This window comes from Wyeomyia smithii, chromosome 1, assembly GCF_029784165.1.
Source record: "Wyeomyia smithii strain HCP4-BCI-WySm-NY-G18 chromosome 1, ASM2978416v1, whole genome shotgun sequence".
NCBI lineage: Eukaryota > Metazoa > Arthropoda > Insecta > Diptera > Culicidae > Wyeomyia > Wyeomyia smithii.
Genome location: NC_073694.1, coordinates 8,300,393 through 8,317,359, shown reverse-complemented (window position 1 = coordinate 8,317,359; position 16,967 = coordinate 8,300,393). Strand labels below are relative to the sequence as shown.

At 42.7% G+C, this 16,967-nt stretch overlaps 2 protein-coding genes across 2 annotated transcripts; both read left to right on the top strand.

Moving 5' to 3' along the window:
* Positions 1-2,201: 2,201 nt before the first annotated feature.
* Positions 2,202-4,763, top strand: LOC129721210 (uncharacterized protein K02A2.6-like). The gene has a single exon (XM_055673510.1). The coding sequence runs from the start codon at positions 2,202-2,204 to the stop codon at positions 4,761-4,763; it is 2,562 nt and encodes an 853-aa protein (XP_055529485.1).
* A 26-nt stretch (positions 4,764-4,789) lies between these two features.
* On the top strand, positions 4,790-6,352 carry LOC129721202 (uncharacterized protein K02A2.6-like). Its single transcript, XM_055673498.1, has one exon. It carries the CDS (start codon positions 4,790-4,792, stop codon positions 6,350-6,352), a length of 1,563 nt encoding a protein of 520 aa, XP_055529473.1.
* Positions 6,353-16,967: the final 10,615 nt, after the last annotated feature.

Below are 16,967 nucleotides of genomic sequence, written 5' to 3'. Positions count from 1 at the left end.
TCGCCCGCCACCACCAACGGCGTTAGGCCCTTTAGCTCCATGGATAACAGGTCGACCATCTGAGTGAACCTTTCGGTAGACCAACACGGCAACGCAAAGCAACCGCAGTAGAACACTCCGTTCACTTTGGCAACTACGTACACTTCTTCTGCGGTTGAGACAACCTCCTGAACCGAGAATTTGCTCGTCGTACATATGGCCGCCATACTGGACTTATCCGCAACCCAGTTACCTTTTCCGGGAGGGATGCGGCAGGAGTCCGATATGATGGCAATGTCCGACAACGACTCAGTGGCTGCTTGGTGTGGCAGCTGCTGGGTCGCGAAGCAATGGTTCAGGTTCAGTTGCGTTACCCTCACGCCCGTGGTTTCGCAGCCGGCTTACCAACTGGGTACCTGGGGCCTCCCATAAAGTGTTTGGCGTCCCGTTTCCCGGAACACCCTACACTTGGGAGACTCCGCAACGCCTGCACAACTGGCTCCTATCGGGCCCCTTGCAGGTCCAGGACTTATGTCCTCCCTCAAAGCACCGGAAGCAAAGTCCGGTTGCTGTAGTATGCTCAGAGGGCATACAGACCAGCCGACCTTCAACTTGCTTTCTTTCAGGACCAGGTTAGCGTCCGCCGACGGTAGTCGGAAGAACCTTTGCGGAGGCGGATCGACTTCTTAGCCACCTCCACCCCGCACTTCGGTTTGAGGGCTTGTGCTATGTCGTGCTATGTTCATCCAGGTTTTTAAGCTGGAGAGTCACCTCTGAGGTGAGTGCCAGCACTTGCACATCCTTGCCTAGGACCTTTTCTGCTACCGTTTTGTAGGTAGCTCCCTTATTCTTGGCGCCCTTCGGGAGCTCAAGAATCATCTCGCCAGTGCGAGATCGGCGGATACTCCGCACATTCGCCCCCAGGTCCTTGAGCTGGGTTTCCCCCTCATCTTCTTTAAGACTTCTGAGTACTTGGACCCGTCCGTCTTGAGTAACGGGAGCATCCCCTCTACTCTGCGCCTTTTTGACCTTTTTTGGTCCTCTTGCCGCTTCGCCATCTTAGCGCGTCACACCTTCCCGACGCTTCCTACCCTCTACGGTAGTCCAAGGGTTGCCCGTAGCCTCCACCTGTGCCGTTTTCCCGGTGGACCTTGAACCGGTTGGTGTGTTCTCCCGTGGGAGTAGCACGACCAATCGTTTCTTGGTGTTCCCGGGGGTCGCTTACCCCGGGGACTGCCTCGTTCGCTTAGCGACCTGCCCCGTAGAGCAGACTACGCCTCTTTGGATTCAGTCACCCTGCTGGTCCTGGCCGCTTTCTCGGCCGCCTCCACCCGAGCTACGAGTTCTTCGTGTTCCTTTCTGGCTTCATCAATGGTACTCCGAAGCAGGAGGAGGCTCTGCTTCAGGTCGCCAGCGATATTCTGCCTATTCGCCGCGTCTTCGACAAAGTTTTAGGTTATCTTAAAACAAGAAACTTTACCGAAGACATCATGTTTCTATCTCTTACATATTACGAGCAACATTGGGTTTTCTATTAGAAGGCACGAAAAATCATAATTTTCGTTCTAACTTTTTTTGCAGCTTTTTCCAAATTTGAAACCTTCTACTAAGTTATTAGCCATCCAAAAATGCACATGTTTTCTGAACATTGTTATATTTCATCTCCCAAAATAAAATAGTTATTCAACATATTTGTTAGAATGCATAGTTTTCCATCACATAGAAAAATGCCACTATCGCAGCCCCCCGATAAGATATCAAGTATCTTTTTTCATGTAAATTTTCGTGGAAAAGTTTTTGATCAGAATTTTTATTTGTGTATTGAAGGGTTTTATCTAAAAATTATTAGAATGAAGAAATTTAATGGGCTCTGGGAGTCAAAAAACTGAATACAATGCTGAACCAAACCAGGCAAAATATTCAAAAACAACCCTACAAAAATAAAAAAATGTAGGAATCGAACAGAATTGAAAAAAAGTGCAAAAAAGTGGGTTTGTAGCATATCCTGAAACAAGTATCGAAGCGTTTACAGGTGTAATGCATCTAAAGCTTAATTTAGTTATCTATGTCGTTACTACCTTATTCAGAAATCATAACATAACATGTCTGATAATAATACAAATAATAATTATTTCTACCATACTATCTCTGATTTAAATAAAAATTTAAACGTGAGTTGCAATGATAACAAGCTAAGAATTTTGCAAATAAATATCAGGGGAATGGATTGTTTGGAAAAATTTGATAGAATCAAGGACGTTCTCTCAATGTATACGGTGAATATAGACATCATCGTGACTAGTGAAACATGGCTTAAACAGGATCGCACGAGTCTTTATAATATTCGAGGATTCCGTAGTTTCTTTTCTTGTCGTTCTGATTCGTCTGGCGGTGGATTAGCTGTCTATGTAAGTGAAGCTATTAAATCCAATCTGGGAAAAGTTGAACATGACGATGGTTTGTGTTGGAAGCAACTGGAGCAGAACTGGGAACACCGTCACCGTTTCCTGTTTGCCGCTGGGCTCTCCCATGACAGCAAGACTGTCACTGACGCAGCCAAAGTGAGGTTATTAGTCCGGAAGTTGGGAGTAGCTGAACACGAACGCTTCCTGAGTTTCATCATGCCTGAGACTCTTAAGGATTTTAACTTCCAGCAGGTCGTGAATAAGCTCAAGACTTTGTTTGGAGCAGCGGAATCAGTGATTAGTAAGCGCTACCGTTGCTTACAGACAATAAAGTCTCCAACAGAGGACTATTTATCTTATGCTTGTCGCGTCAATAAGAACTGCGTAGAGTTTAAACTGTCAAAGCTCTCAGAGGACGAATTTAAGTCACTGGTATTCGTCTGCGGATTAAGAGGTGAATCCGATACTGATATCCGCACTCGTCTCCTTACTAAGATCGAGGATAGCATAGCCGTCACTCTCGAACAGTTGTCGACCGAATGTCAACGGCTGATGAACCTTCGACATGATCGAGAGTGTAATTCGGTCAACGTTATCAGCGGAAAACATCAGAAATTTCGGAAGCAGACGAAACAGGAGAGTTTCCCGAAACGGTCACCACCGGCAAATGAGAAGAAAAGGCCGTCTGGGCCGTGTTGGAAATGTGGGTTGATGCATTTCAGCCGTGATTGCACTTTCAAAAACCATCAGTGTGCCGAATGCAAGCGTTACGGCCACAAAGCAGGTTATTGTGGAAGTGCCAAGAAAACGTCCCGTCTGAATTTCAAGCGGATGTCTCAGCGTGTACCTGTAGATACTAAAACCGTCGAAGTATCAGTGGGTGCAGTTCAAGATAGACGAAAGTGCGTTTCTGTCATGTTAAATGGAGTGTCCGTTCGAATGCAATTTGATACCGCTTCGGACATAAGTGTCGTGTCTGTCCGTACATGGAAGCAGCTAGGAAGTCCGGAAGGGAAATCACCGTCGGTGAATGCTAAAGCAGCCTCCGGAGACCCACTCGAACTAGTTTCACAGTTCGACTGTCCAGTGAGTGTCAAGGGTGTAACGCATGTAGGTAAGATTTTCGTCAAGGAGAGGGACTTGCACATCCTAGGTCTGGATCTAATCGAAGCATTCCAGCTTGATTCGGTTCCAAAGAGTGCATTCTGTAACGAAGTCTCTGTATCATCGCCGTTATCGGAGCGTCTCAAAGCGCAGTATCCGAAAGTTTTCAGCAGCGAGCTGGGTAAGTGTACTAAAACGGCAGTAAAGTTCGAATTCAAGCCAAACCAGCAGCCGGTGTTTCGACCCAAACGTCCAGTGGCGTATGCCATGTATAATACGGTGGATGATGAGCTTGATCGGTTGGAGCGTATGAATATCATCACGCCGGTAGACTATTCGGAGTGGGCGGCTCTGATAGTGGTAGTCCGAAAAGCGAACGGGAGCATAAGAATTTGTGAGGATTACTCCACTGGTTTGAATGACGCCATTCAACCAAATCAGTATCCCTTGCCCCTTCCACAGGACATCTTTGTAAAGCTCGGTAATTGCAAGATTTTCAGCATAATTCATATGTCCGAGTCCTATTTTCAGCTGGAAGTCGACGAGCCCACCAGTAAACTCCTGGCATTTAACACTCACCGGGGCATTTACAAGGTCAACCGTTTAGCACCCGGAGTGAAAGCTGCGCCAGGAGCATTCCAACAAGTTGTCGATGCAATGCTGGCAGGTCTGCAGCACACGAGTGGATACATCGACGACATCGTCGTCAATGGGCGTACCGAGAAAGAGCATTGGGAGAACCTGAAGGCACTATTTGAACGTCTACGAGAGTTTGGATTTACCATACGTCTGGAGAAGTGCTCCTTTGGGGCTAGCCAAATTAAGTACCTGGGACACTTGCTGGATCAACATGGGGTTCGACCGGACCCAGGAAGGGTTGAAGCGATCAGACAAATGCCTGCACCTGTCGACGTGTCTGGTGTCCGCGCATTTCTAGGAGCCGTCAACTATTACGGCAAATTCGTGCCAAATATGCGTGCCCTACGATTTCCTTTGGACGAGTTGCTGAAGGCGGGCACGAAGTTCGAGTGGACGGCGGAATGTCAGTCAGCTTTCGATAATTTTAAAGATATCCTGTCGTCGGAGCTGCTCCTAACGCACTACAACCCAGAGCTAGAAATAATTGTCGCTGCCGACGCATCGTCCATTGGTTTAGGAGCCACGATTAGTCATCGGTTTCCTGACGGTTCTGTGCGAGTTATCCAGCATGCATCTAGATCCCTAGCCCCAGCGGAACAAACTATAGTCAACCTGATTGAGAGGGCCTGGCGATAATATTTGCGGTCACGAAATTTCATCGCATGGTCTTTGGGCGCAAGTTTCGGCTCCAAACCGATCATGCACCGTTACTTCGTATATTCGGCTCGAAAAAGGGCATTCCCGTGTACACCGCCAACAGATTGCAACGGTGGGCCCTGACGCTGCTTATGTATGATTTTACCATCGAATACGTGGCCACGGAGAAGTTCGGTCACGTGGATGTGTTATCTCGCCTCATCAACCAACACGTTCGATTGGATGAGGATTACGTCATCGCTTCTATATCGCTTGAGGATGATGTCAGGTTAGTTGCTTTCGATTCCTTTCGATTCGAAGTTCAGCAAAGTACAGAGAACGATCCGGTTCTCAGTAAGGTGGTTCAGTACATTCACCAGGGCTGGCCATCCAAGCAGACCGTGGCATCCAATCCTGAGCTGCAGCAATTCTACAACCGACGGGAATCTCTCACTACTGTACAGGGATGCGCACTTTTCGGTGAGAGACTAGTTATTCCGTCTCGTCTACGAAAACGTTGTCTGGATCAGTTACATACTGGCCACCCGGGAATCGGAAGAATGAAGGCCATTGCCCGAAGCTACGTGTACTGGCCTGCGATTGATGCTGAAGTCGAAAAGGCCGTTAAGGCGTGCACACAGTGCGCGCTTGCTGCAAAGACATCCCCTCGAGTCGCACCTGTACCTTGGCCAAAACCACAACGGGCATGGGAACGGGTCCATGTGGACTACGCCGGACCGCTCGATGGAGACTGTTTTTTACTGGTAGTGGACTCCTTCACCAAGTGGCCCGAAATAGTGCAAACAAGCCACATCACAACCACAGCAACTATCAAGATTCTGCGAAGCCTTTTCGCACGCATGGGGATGCCAGAGCTGCTAGTATCCGATATTGGCACACAGTTCACCAGTGCCATGTTCGGAAAATTTTGCAGTATGAACGGCATTGAACACACCACTACGGCACCGTTTCACCCGCAGTCGAACGGGCAGGCGGAACGGTTTGTCGATACCTTCAAAAGAGGTATCAAGAAAATTCGAGAAGGGGAAGGTCCGATTCAGGAAGCACTGGACCTGTTTCTCTTGAAGTACCGAAGCACTCCAAATCCGGCAGTCGTGGGTGGAGTATCGCCATCAGAAGCAATGTTTGGACGTCGAATCCGAACCAACCTCGAACTGTTGCGGCCACCAACAGATCGTCAGCAAGCAGAACAAGAAGAAGACCAGCAGAAACCCCGAAGCTTCAACAAGAAAGATCCAGTGTATGTAAAGGTTTACAACCGGAACTCGTGGTCATGGGTTCCTGGTACCATTGTAGAACAAATTGGAGGAGTGATGTATAATGTGCGCACCGAAAAACGTCGTTTAGTGCGGTCACACGTTAATCAGCTAAGAAAACGGTTACCGAGTGCTGAATCTTTTGAAGAAACGTCGGGTTTGCCATCAAATCCGCTCCCTTTGGATGTTTTGTTAAGCGCTTGGAACTCACCGAGCACATCTGTTTTACCATCATCGGCTACGTTTTCCCCCTGTGTCTCCAGCATTGACGATTCCGTCCATATCACCACTACGATCATCGGTTCCTGCTAGTCCAGACAGTTCAGTTTGCCCTATGGAGATGGGCGAACCACAAACACCAGTCATTCGCAGCAATCAACAACCAAGCATCGCCAGCAATTCCCAAGTACAGCCACTGCGACGTTCTCCGCGCCTTAGAAGATCGCATCCGCGGTTCGATGTGTATAGTACTATTGAGGGGGAGATGTTGGAAGCAACTGGAGCAGAACTGGGAACACCGTCACCGTTTCCTGTTTGCCGCTGGGCTCTCCCATGACAGCAAGACTGTCACTGCGACAGATGCCCGGTTGGCAACATGAATGTCATCATCCGGTATAGACGACCATATTGTTTTACAAGCATCTAGGTAATAAACGTTAAATATTTTATTTCGTTAACTACGCGGTTAATTGTTATAAGAACGTATCGTTGAGTGTTAATCTCACTGTCCCTTGTGGAAACACAACAGTTTGCATCATGTTTACTAGAAGGTTCGTGCAAATGCTTTGCCCATACATGTTCATGCAGTGTATAGGCCTCCATCCTATGATTTTGGACGTTTCTTGTCAAAGATGGATTCAATACTAACGGCGCAAGGAATAGATACTTCCTGTGTAGTCGTAGGCGATTTAAATGTTCCGGTGAATCAACAAAGCAATCCCTCTGTCATTGAGTACTGTAGTCTATTAGGCTGTTACAATCAGAGCTGCGGAAAGTCAATATCATACTACTGACAATACGCCAAAATGATGCAACACCAGAATCAGCCAACTACGATGCATGGTTCATTACAAAAGAGTTTGCGATGTTACAATGATTCTCTTGGCGTCAACTCTCACTCTCATTTTTTTCTTGGCATCTTTCTCGATCATTCGGGTATGGCTGTACTGAGATTGAACTAGCAGAAATATCAAGTTCATTTTGATAGCATGATGTTATGAGGATAGCAAACATAAAATCAATGATTTTTCTTCAATTGATATGTATGATATTAATATATGGTCGGCATGCGATCAGACCGAACTAAGCGCCGTTTTCTCAGATTGAGTTAGGCTGTTACAATTTTGAAGTTACAAATTCCTATACCACGCGACAGGCAAGTAAGAATATCCTGGACCATGTAGCTTGTTCCGATGCGATTCGGCGTAACGTTATTAACGAAACCATATTAACGGATATAAGTGACCACCACCCAATTTTATCGACCTTCAGCCCGGGTAGGACAATACAGTAACGCTCGCTAGAGAAGACTATTGTTGATATCCGCAAACTTAATGAAACCTTTAAGGTTGCAGCTCGAGAAATTACATACGTATCCGCTGAAGATCGGTTGCACAAAGTGAGGCGTCGAGTTGTTCGGACAACGCTGCCACTCTTGGCCGCGTGTCCATGCATTTTTCGACGGCTTTGACTAGCAAGGGACCGTCCACCGAGATGTCTGGTGTAAACACAGACCGAATCGCCGTTTTTCCACCTCCAGGCTTCGCCGCATCCGTCTCCGCTTTCTTCTGCGGAGACCGCTGGATGCCACTCCTGGTGCGAAGGGGTTAGGTAATCCCTCCGCCCCCGTCTCTTTCGTTTTTAAAAGGTTCATTATGAAGTTAAATGGGTCCCCCTTCCAGCCGCTATCCTTGTCCATGGTGGAGTAGTCGCCTTTGTGGTCCCATGGTGGACTATGCCGAAGCAGTGAGGTCATGGCTAGGGTAAGCAGTCATAGCGCCTTATGGGCAACTATAACTCCACCGATCGGCGCATGTCAGGAACAACCATCTGATCCTACTCCTGCCTGATTCCCACCAGGCAATGGACACGGAACGCACTGAAAGGCCTGCATGGTTTTATGCAGGTGTTGACGGTGTATGTCCTGCGTTGCTTTACAAAAGTGAGGCAACCCTGATACCGTTACTAAGGGAGACTTTTAAGGCAAGTCTAAGATTTAACTGTATTCCGTCGAAATGGAGGTCAGTGCGGGTTATCTTTATACCAAAAACGGGCAATAGAGATAGGAACAACCCCAAATCATATAGACCAAAAAGCTTGTCTTCGATTCTATTGAAGACAATGGAAAAAGTACTAAAGGAATGTCTAACTGCAACATACATGCATAGATATCCTTTATCTAAATTTCAATTTGCATATCAAACAGGTAGCTCAACAGTCACAGCTCTTCATACGCTGGTAAACAAAATTGAAAGATCTCTTTCAGCAAAATAAATCTCTCATTCCGCGTCGAACACTCGACAGAAACGGACGTGCAAAGTGGTCGTTCTATTACAATCCGGTCCGTGTGTACGAACAGCCAAACAAAAGAGTGTATTATTCGCGCTAAAGGCCAACTAGATTGTGAGTTGTGTCGCTACGTTCTGTACCCGGCTCGCAACTTTGGCTGTATTGGTGCAAAATACCAGCTGCAGTTTTGATCTGTGCACAGTGAATAGATCTCTCTAATTCAAGGCCATCAGTTGACAGTCGAATCGTGTTGCTGTGCTGAGTGATCTCACACCCGGCTTACTGCTGGTGGCTGTATTGGTGCTGCTGTACTGGTGCTGCTGGCTGCTTTGGGTGCAGCTTCGAACGATCGGACAACCACTGCTGGAAGGAAGAAGTAAAGAGGTACGTGTTCTTGTCGGCGCTAGTTCGCTAGTGCGCTACATTTAGCGCGATGGATATAGATCCCTCGCCTCCCGTGCCACCATCCCCGAACCCCCCTGACCCTGACCCTTCTGTTACCCCCTCCCCTGTTCATTCTCCAGTCCCCCCTCGCCCCAGGCTTTACCCGGACGGATCTCAACAGGGCAGCTATACTGTTTATTTTCGTCCAAAGACAGGAGTGAATTCAAAGCGGTTAAACATACTGCAAATTTCTAAAGACCTGACGAAGGGGTACAAGGCCGTGACCGAAATTTCCAAGGTCCGACCTAACAAGCTCCGTGTCGTGGTCAGTGATCTGGCACAGGCCAATGCTATCGCTTGCTCTGAGCTCTTCAAACGCGAGTATCGCGTTTACATACCCGCACGAGACGTGGAGATCGACGGAGTCATAACCTATTCGAGTCTGTCTGTCGAGTGTATCCTAAAAAGCGCAACCGGTTGCTTCAAAAATACCGAAACACAGGCGAAGATTTTGGATTGTAAGCAATTGCGGTCCATGTCTGTCGTCGGCGGTAAAAAAGTTTACACTTCGTCAAACTCGTTTCGCGTTACGTTTGCCGGATCTGCACTCCCTAGCCACGTCTCGATCGACCGGGTTCGTCTGCCTGTGCGATTGTATGTACCCCGTGTTATGAATTGCACCAATTGCAAGCAGTTAGGCCTCACAGCCGCCTACTGCTGCAATAAGGCACGATGTAGCAAGTGTGGGGAGACTCATGCGGAAGATTCTTGCAGTGTTAATGCTGAAAAATGTATTCACTGTGGGGAAAACTAGCATGAGCTCTCCACATGCCCGGTGTACATGCAGCGCAGAGATAAAATCAAGCGGTCACTTAAGGAGCGTTCAAAGCGTTCTTATGCTGAGATACTGAAGAAGACCGCGACCACTTCTACCATAACATCGAATCCCTTTGATCTGTTGTCCTCTGATGAAACCGATTCTGACGATTCATCAGCGGGAACATCTTATGCCAATCCTGGGGAGTCTAGAAAGAGGAAAAATGTTTCTTCTCCTAAACTTCTCCGTAAAGGTCCTAAGATTTCCCAAAGTGTAATAAAAAGTACGAACAAACCAAACAGTGCTGCGGAAAAACCGTAGCAAACTCCTCCTGGGCTTGCAAATTTAAAGTCCCAGAAGGAGTTCCCAGCACTGCCAGGAACATCTAAAACCCCAGTTGTTCCTTTTGCACATCCAGTTGATGAAACAAACTCTGGATTAGTGAAATTTTCTGACTTTGTGGACTGGATTTTTGAAACTTTCAATGTACCCGATCCAATTAAAATTTTTCTTACAGCATTCCTCCCAACAGTTAGATCATTTTTGAAGCAGTTGACTGCCCAATGGCCCCTCCTTGCAGCGATTGTATCCTTCGATGCCTAATTCAACTGCGTATATGAAGGATTCTATCTCTGTCTTACAGTGGAATTGTAGAAGTATTTTACCAAAAATTGATTCGTTTAAAGTTTTGATAAATAAAAACAAATGCGATGCATTTTCCCTTTGTGAAACTTGGCTTACTTCAAATATTGATCTCAACTTCCATGATTTTAATATTATTCGCCTTGATCGAGACACCCCATATGGAGGAGTACTTTTAGGGATTAAAAAGTGCTATTCTTTCTATCGTATTAACCTCCCCTCGATTCCAGGCATCGAAGTTGTCGCATGTCAAATGACATCAATGGTAAAGAGCTTTGTATTGCCTCAATATAATATTAAGGTTTTAAAATAGGGAAAACACATCTCTGCTTTGTTTTTTGTAGACTTCTTGATAAAGACAAAATATATTGTCGAAACGTTGAAGGAAAAGAGGCAGTACTTCGTTTAGTTCAGCTTAAAGACTGATGAGCCGAAAATCCAAGCAATAATACATAAACATTTTAGGTAACTCTCGACATGACTCCCCCCCCCTAAAATTACGTAACGCTGATCAGCCTGACCCCCCTCCGAAATTTTCAATTTCGAGCAAACATCACAGATACGTAACTGTCTCTACCACCCCCCACCCCTTCCCCCTACGTAACAATAAGTAACGCAGTTTCAACCCCACTCCCCAGCCTTCATGCGTTACTTAGTTTGTGTACGACGCCTAACTGTTTTACCTTTTTTACGTCAATCCAAACTAGAACTCTTGGGACATTTAGCTGGAGGAAAGGTTACGATTCATTGGTTTGAATATCGATTTTAAAGCAGCTTAAGCATTAAAAATCTTTTATTTTCTTATTTTCTACGAAGTTTTGTGGAATGAAAAATGGCGACTTCCGGTTTCAGGAAAATAACCTAAAGTGATATTTGGCCAACAATTTCAACACTTTCGAAAGTGGAACTCCATACGTCATTTTATAGCGATGACACGTGTTTTTTTTTTCATTAAAATGTTTGTTAACGTTCTGAAAAGAGATTTGAAGAAAAATAACAAGTATCTGATTACAAAATTTTAAACATGCAAATTTATGACCTCTAAAGTGATATTAGGCCAACAATTTCAATACTTTCGAAAGTGGAACTTCATACGTCATTTTGAAATCCAAAAAGGTGACTTCCAGTTTCTATAAATCAGCCCAAAATCACAAAAAAAAAAACAATCCAATATGGGTGTTTCCGTTCTGTGAGTTCTCAGAATATTGAAGTACTTAAAGTGATGCTGGAAATATAAGATGTGAATTATATTTTTGAAGTGAGTTGAGCTAATGCAGCAATAAAATATGAAAAAAAAAAACTATCTTTGAAACCTTCAATCCCGAGCATCGCCGGGAACGTTCAACTAGTTTGTGATATTTCGAGAAACGATTGAATGGAACAAGATATAATGTAATGTTCGTATTACAGAGTTCGCGAGAAACGAAACATCGAGAGCGCAAGTGAAAGCGGATTTTCACAATCTGGTTTAGACACAAAATCAACTTCACTTTGGCATCACTTCTAGGTTTGTTGTTACCTCAGCATGCCGTGTATTTTTCAATCCGGTGTCAGTTTTTATGCTACGCGTCCAATTAACGTGAAAACGGTTATTGAATAACAAAAAGCAGTGCGGTTTGATGAGACTACGTTCGGGAGACAAAGTTTTATTTTTACTACGATTTGAAAAAGTGCAGAAGTAGAAATCAAGCAAAGAATAACAAACAATCGATTTTTTTGTGAATTATTAAAAGACGGTTGGCTTTAAGAGCAGAAAAGTTGAATTTCATCAGAGTCGAGCTACGTGTTGCTCAAATACAACAACGCCATCTTGCATTGTAGCAAGATAAAAAGTTTGTTTTCTCGAGTGAGGCAATAGCGGTGCGAAGCCCCGCAAGACGGGGAAAATATCTACCCAAGTAATTCTGATGATTCTTGTAAATTATTTAATTCATTTTAACCGTAGTGAGGTTAATAACTTGAAATTTTTTGAAAAAGCACATGCTTTGTATAATGTGCGTGTAAAGTGGGAAATTTATAGGAAGTATGGCGGAGGTGAAAAGCATATCACCCAATGCCGTACTTGCCAACGTTATGGCCATGGTTCCAAATTCTGTAACATGGACCAAAAATGTCTTAATTGTGGAGACTCTTCTCCCAAAAAGGACACATGTCCTGTGAAAGAGAGTAAAAATTTTCGCTGTGCGAATTGTAACGGCAACCATATGTCAAATTTTTATCAATGCCCAGTTAGCAATTGTTAAGGCAAGGCAAGGTAAACAAAATTCAAAACAAACTTCCAAACAAATTTCTCCAAGCGTACCAGTGACGCATAGTCTACCTACTCCTTTGCATACCCGTTTAACTTATTCACAGGTTACAGGTAGTTCGAACATTTTACCGCCTAGTGTTGGTAGTTCGAAAATGACCGTTAATATGGGTAAGCAAAACACGGTAGAAAATAATTGTACACCTATTACTCAAGCTAATATTGCTGCCGAAAATATTTTTTCTAATGTCAACTGCCTGGGGCCTATTACGGCAGGTAAACTTTCTTTTTTGCAACAGGCAATGTTCGATCTTATGAACGCCATGTTGCAGGCAAAATCAATGTTTGAAGCCATTCAAATAGGCACAAATTTTACTATTAAAATTGTTTCTAATTTAAAATTTAGCAATGATTTTAAATAAAACAATTAAAATATTAAATTGGAATGCTCGCTCATTGAAGGCCAATGAGAATGAGCTTTTTAATTTTTTAACAGTAAATAATGTGCATATTGCAATTATTACCGAAACATTTTTGAAACCTAACATAAAATTAAAATATGATCCCAATTACGTGGTTCATAGATATGATAGGATTCAGGGTTCCGGCGGTGGAGTTGCAATTGTTATTCATCGCCGAATCAAACATCGTGCTCTTCCCCATCTTGAGACGAAAGTTATTGAAACTTTGGGAATTGAAGTTCAAACTGAACTTGGGATTTTATTTATTGCCGCAGCATATTTACCATTTCAATGCACACGCGAGCTCAAAAATTATTTTAAAGGTGATTTACAAAAACTCACCAGAAATCGTTCGAAATTTTTCATAATCGGCGATTTTAACGCTAAACATCGTTCATGGAATAATTCTCAAAGTAATTCCAATGGCAAAATTTTATTCAATGATTGTTCTTCAGGATACTATTCTATTTTGTCTCCGAATAGGCCTACATGATTTTCTTCTGTAAGAAACCCTTCAACAATTGATTCGGTGCTAACAGATCAAAGTCATGTATGTAGTGATTTGATCACACATGCTGACTTTGATTCTGACCATCTTCCAATAACTTTTTCTTTATCACATGAAATAGTTTTAAACCCTATGAGCTCTGTTTTAAATTATAACAAGGCTAATTGGGAAAGATACAAAACTCATATTGAGAGAAATTTCAATAATGAGCTTGATTTGCCAAACGAAGTGAATATTGATTCCGCTTTGGAAGCATTAAAATGTGCAATTGTTGATGCCAGGAATTATTCTGTTCCAAAGGCTCAAGTGAAATTTGATTCATCAATAATTGACGAAAATCTTCAACTTCTAATTCGTTTGAAAAATGTCCGCAGACGTCAATATCAACGTTCTCGTGACCCTGTTTTTAAAACTATTTATAAAGATTTACAGAAAGAGATTAAACATAGATTTACTCTTCTGAGAAATCAAAATTTTGAGACTAAAGTTGAAAAATTGAAACCATATTCAAAACCATTTTGGAAGCTGTCGAAGATTTTTAAGAAACCTTCAAAGCCTATTCCAGTTTTAAAAGATGGTGAACGTTTTCTTGTATCCAATGAACAAAAGGCTCAAAGGCTTGCTCAGCAGTTTGAGAGTGTTCATAACTCAAATTTGAATTTTGTGAGTCCAATTGAAAATGAAGTCACACGTCAATTTGATTTAATTTCTTCCCAGAATTTTTTACCTGCAGAAATAATTGAAACTAACTTGAATGAGATTAAATCAATTATTAAAAATTTCAAAAATATGAAAGCACCTGGTGACGATGGAATCTTTAATATACTAATCAAACATCTCCCTGAGAGCACAATGGAATTTTTAGTGAAAATTTTCAATTGCTGCTTCAAAATTGCATATTTTCCCAAATTATGGAAAAATGCAAAAATTACTCCCATTTTAAAACCGGATAAGAACCCAGCTGAAGTTTCAAGTTATCGACCAATCAGTTTGCTTTCTTCAATAAGTAAACTGTTTGAGAGAATTATTCTTAACAGAATGATGTCACACATCAACGAAAATTCAATTTTTGCAAATGAACAGTTTGGATTTCGCCATGGGCATTCCACAACTCATCAATTGCTCAGAGTTACTAATATGATACGAGCTAACAAATCTGAAGGTTATTCCACTGGAGCTGCTCTTTTAGACATAGAAAAAGCATTCGACAGTGTTTGGCATAAAAGTTTGATTGCGAAATTGCATACTTTTAATTTTCCAATTTTCCTAACCAAATTTTTAAAAAATTATCTTACTGATCGAACTCTGCAGGGTCTATCAGAATTCAAAATCTGATAGATTTCCTGTCAGAGCAGGTGTACCTCAAGGTTCAGTCTTGGGTCCAGTCCTGTACAACATATTCACTTCAGATCTTCCTGATTTGCCTCCAGGATGCACAAAGTCATTGTTCTGCGATAACACAAGCATTTCCGTAAAAGGAAAAAGTCTTCGTGTCATATGCAGTCGATTGCAGAAAAGTTTAGATATTTTTTCTTCCTACTTGCAAAAGTGGAAAATCTCTCCCAATGCTTCTAAAACTCAAACGATAATTTTTCCGCATAAGCCTAGGGCTTCTTTCCTCAAGCCAAACAATAATCACGTTGTCAAGATGAATGGGGTTATTTTAAGTTGGTCCGACAAGGTTAAGTACTTGGGACTAACTTACGATAGAAAACTTATTTTCAAAGAGCACATTGATAGTATACAAGCCAAGTGCATCAAATATACGAGATGTTTATATCCTCTCATTATTAGGAATTCTAAACTTTGTTTAAAGAACAAACTTTTGATTTACAAACAAATTTTTAGACCAGCAATGCTTTATGCTGTACCGATCTGGTCAAGTTGCTGTTCAACAAGGAAGAAAATGCTCCAAAGGATTCAGAATAAAATTCTGAAAATGATTTTGAAGCGTCCTCCTTGGTTTGGTACACTCGAATTACATAGACTTACTGGTGTTGAACCATTAGAAGCTATGTCAAATAAAATTATTAACAATTTTCGACAAAAATCGTTGCAATCCTCAATTGCTACGATAAGCTCTCTTTATAGCCAATAAGTTAGCAATTAAGTTAGTTGTAAGTTTACTTCCCCTTTCCTGACAAGTAGGTTTAAATCCCTACGAATGATAAGTCCTAATTGCGAAAGCAAACAAATCCTAACAATTAAAATTACAAATTTCTAACAGTGTTGAGAAGTCACCATTTGTGATTGGACACACATACTCATTATTTACTAATATTTATCATAAATACTTAAGCTACTAACAAATCCCCCCTTAAAAAAAAAATTGTGAAGAAAAATCTCGTTGAACGTTGATCGGGTGCGGACAGCCGGTCTGGGTGTGGTGCACTTTATCCGTTTGATTCGGTGGGAACCAGGAGCTGTCACCTCCGGAGTCATCCCTTATCCGGTTACTAGTTAAGTCACTGTTATGTTCTGGGGCGATTACATCCTCCTCTGTCAGTTTAGTGTCGTCATAGTTACACGCGCGATGTTAAGTTTATTCTGAATTGATGTCTCGTTGGAAAAATTCTGAGGCTATTGACATACTGAGGCGTCAAATGAAGCGAAGCAAGAAGCTTCGCAAAAGCGTCCGAGCTTCTTCTTCGAACGTCTATATGAAACGCTCAAACCGGTCATACTCGAGCGGCAACGCCGCGTCGATAGAGGCGGCGAAACAGAACGAGTAGTGTTTTGACGCGCGTATACTTACGCGGTAATACCTTGGTCAGACTAAATCTTTCATCGCAATGCTTTATATTTGCTTTGTTTTGGTTTGGTAATTGTAAAAAGCAAATAGAAAAAACATTTTTGTTTACAAAATGTTAAAATGTTTAAAAAATGTTAGTGCAGTAATACCATGTTCAGACTAAACTTGATATCGCCAGGTGCTTTATATTCGCTTTGTTTTGGTCTTAAATATAGAAAATATCGGGAAAATTTTTCAGGTAGTCAGGAAAATGACACTGGTATTTTTGATTGATGATTGATTGATAGTCGCGAAACGCCATTCGCTGAGTAACTAGCTGTGCTCACAGGGGTTATTCAAAGCCTAACAGATATCATAAACTAGTTGAACGATACTCGGGGTCAGCGGGTTTAAAATTTAGAATAATTTCTTATACTTTTTACTACGTCTGTAGCGCAACTGACTTCAGAAATATTATTTTACTTCATAGAAAGTTAAAGGGTATGTGCTTGAGTGCACAAACGTAGGCCTGCCGTGGGACTATGGTGGGTGTAAAGATTTAATTCTGCCAGAACCATAGTATATAACAAACACCAAACGTACAAATACCATACACAATAATCCATGA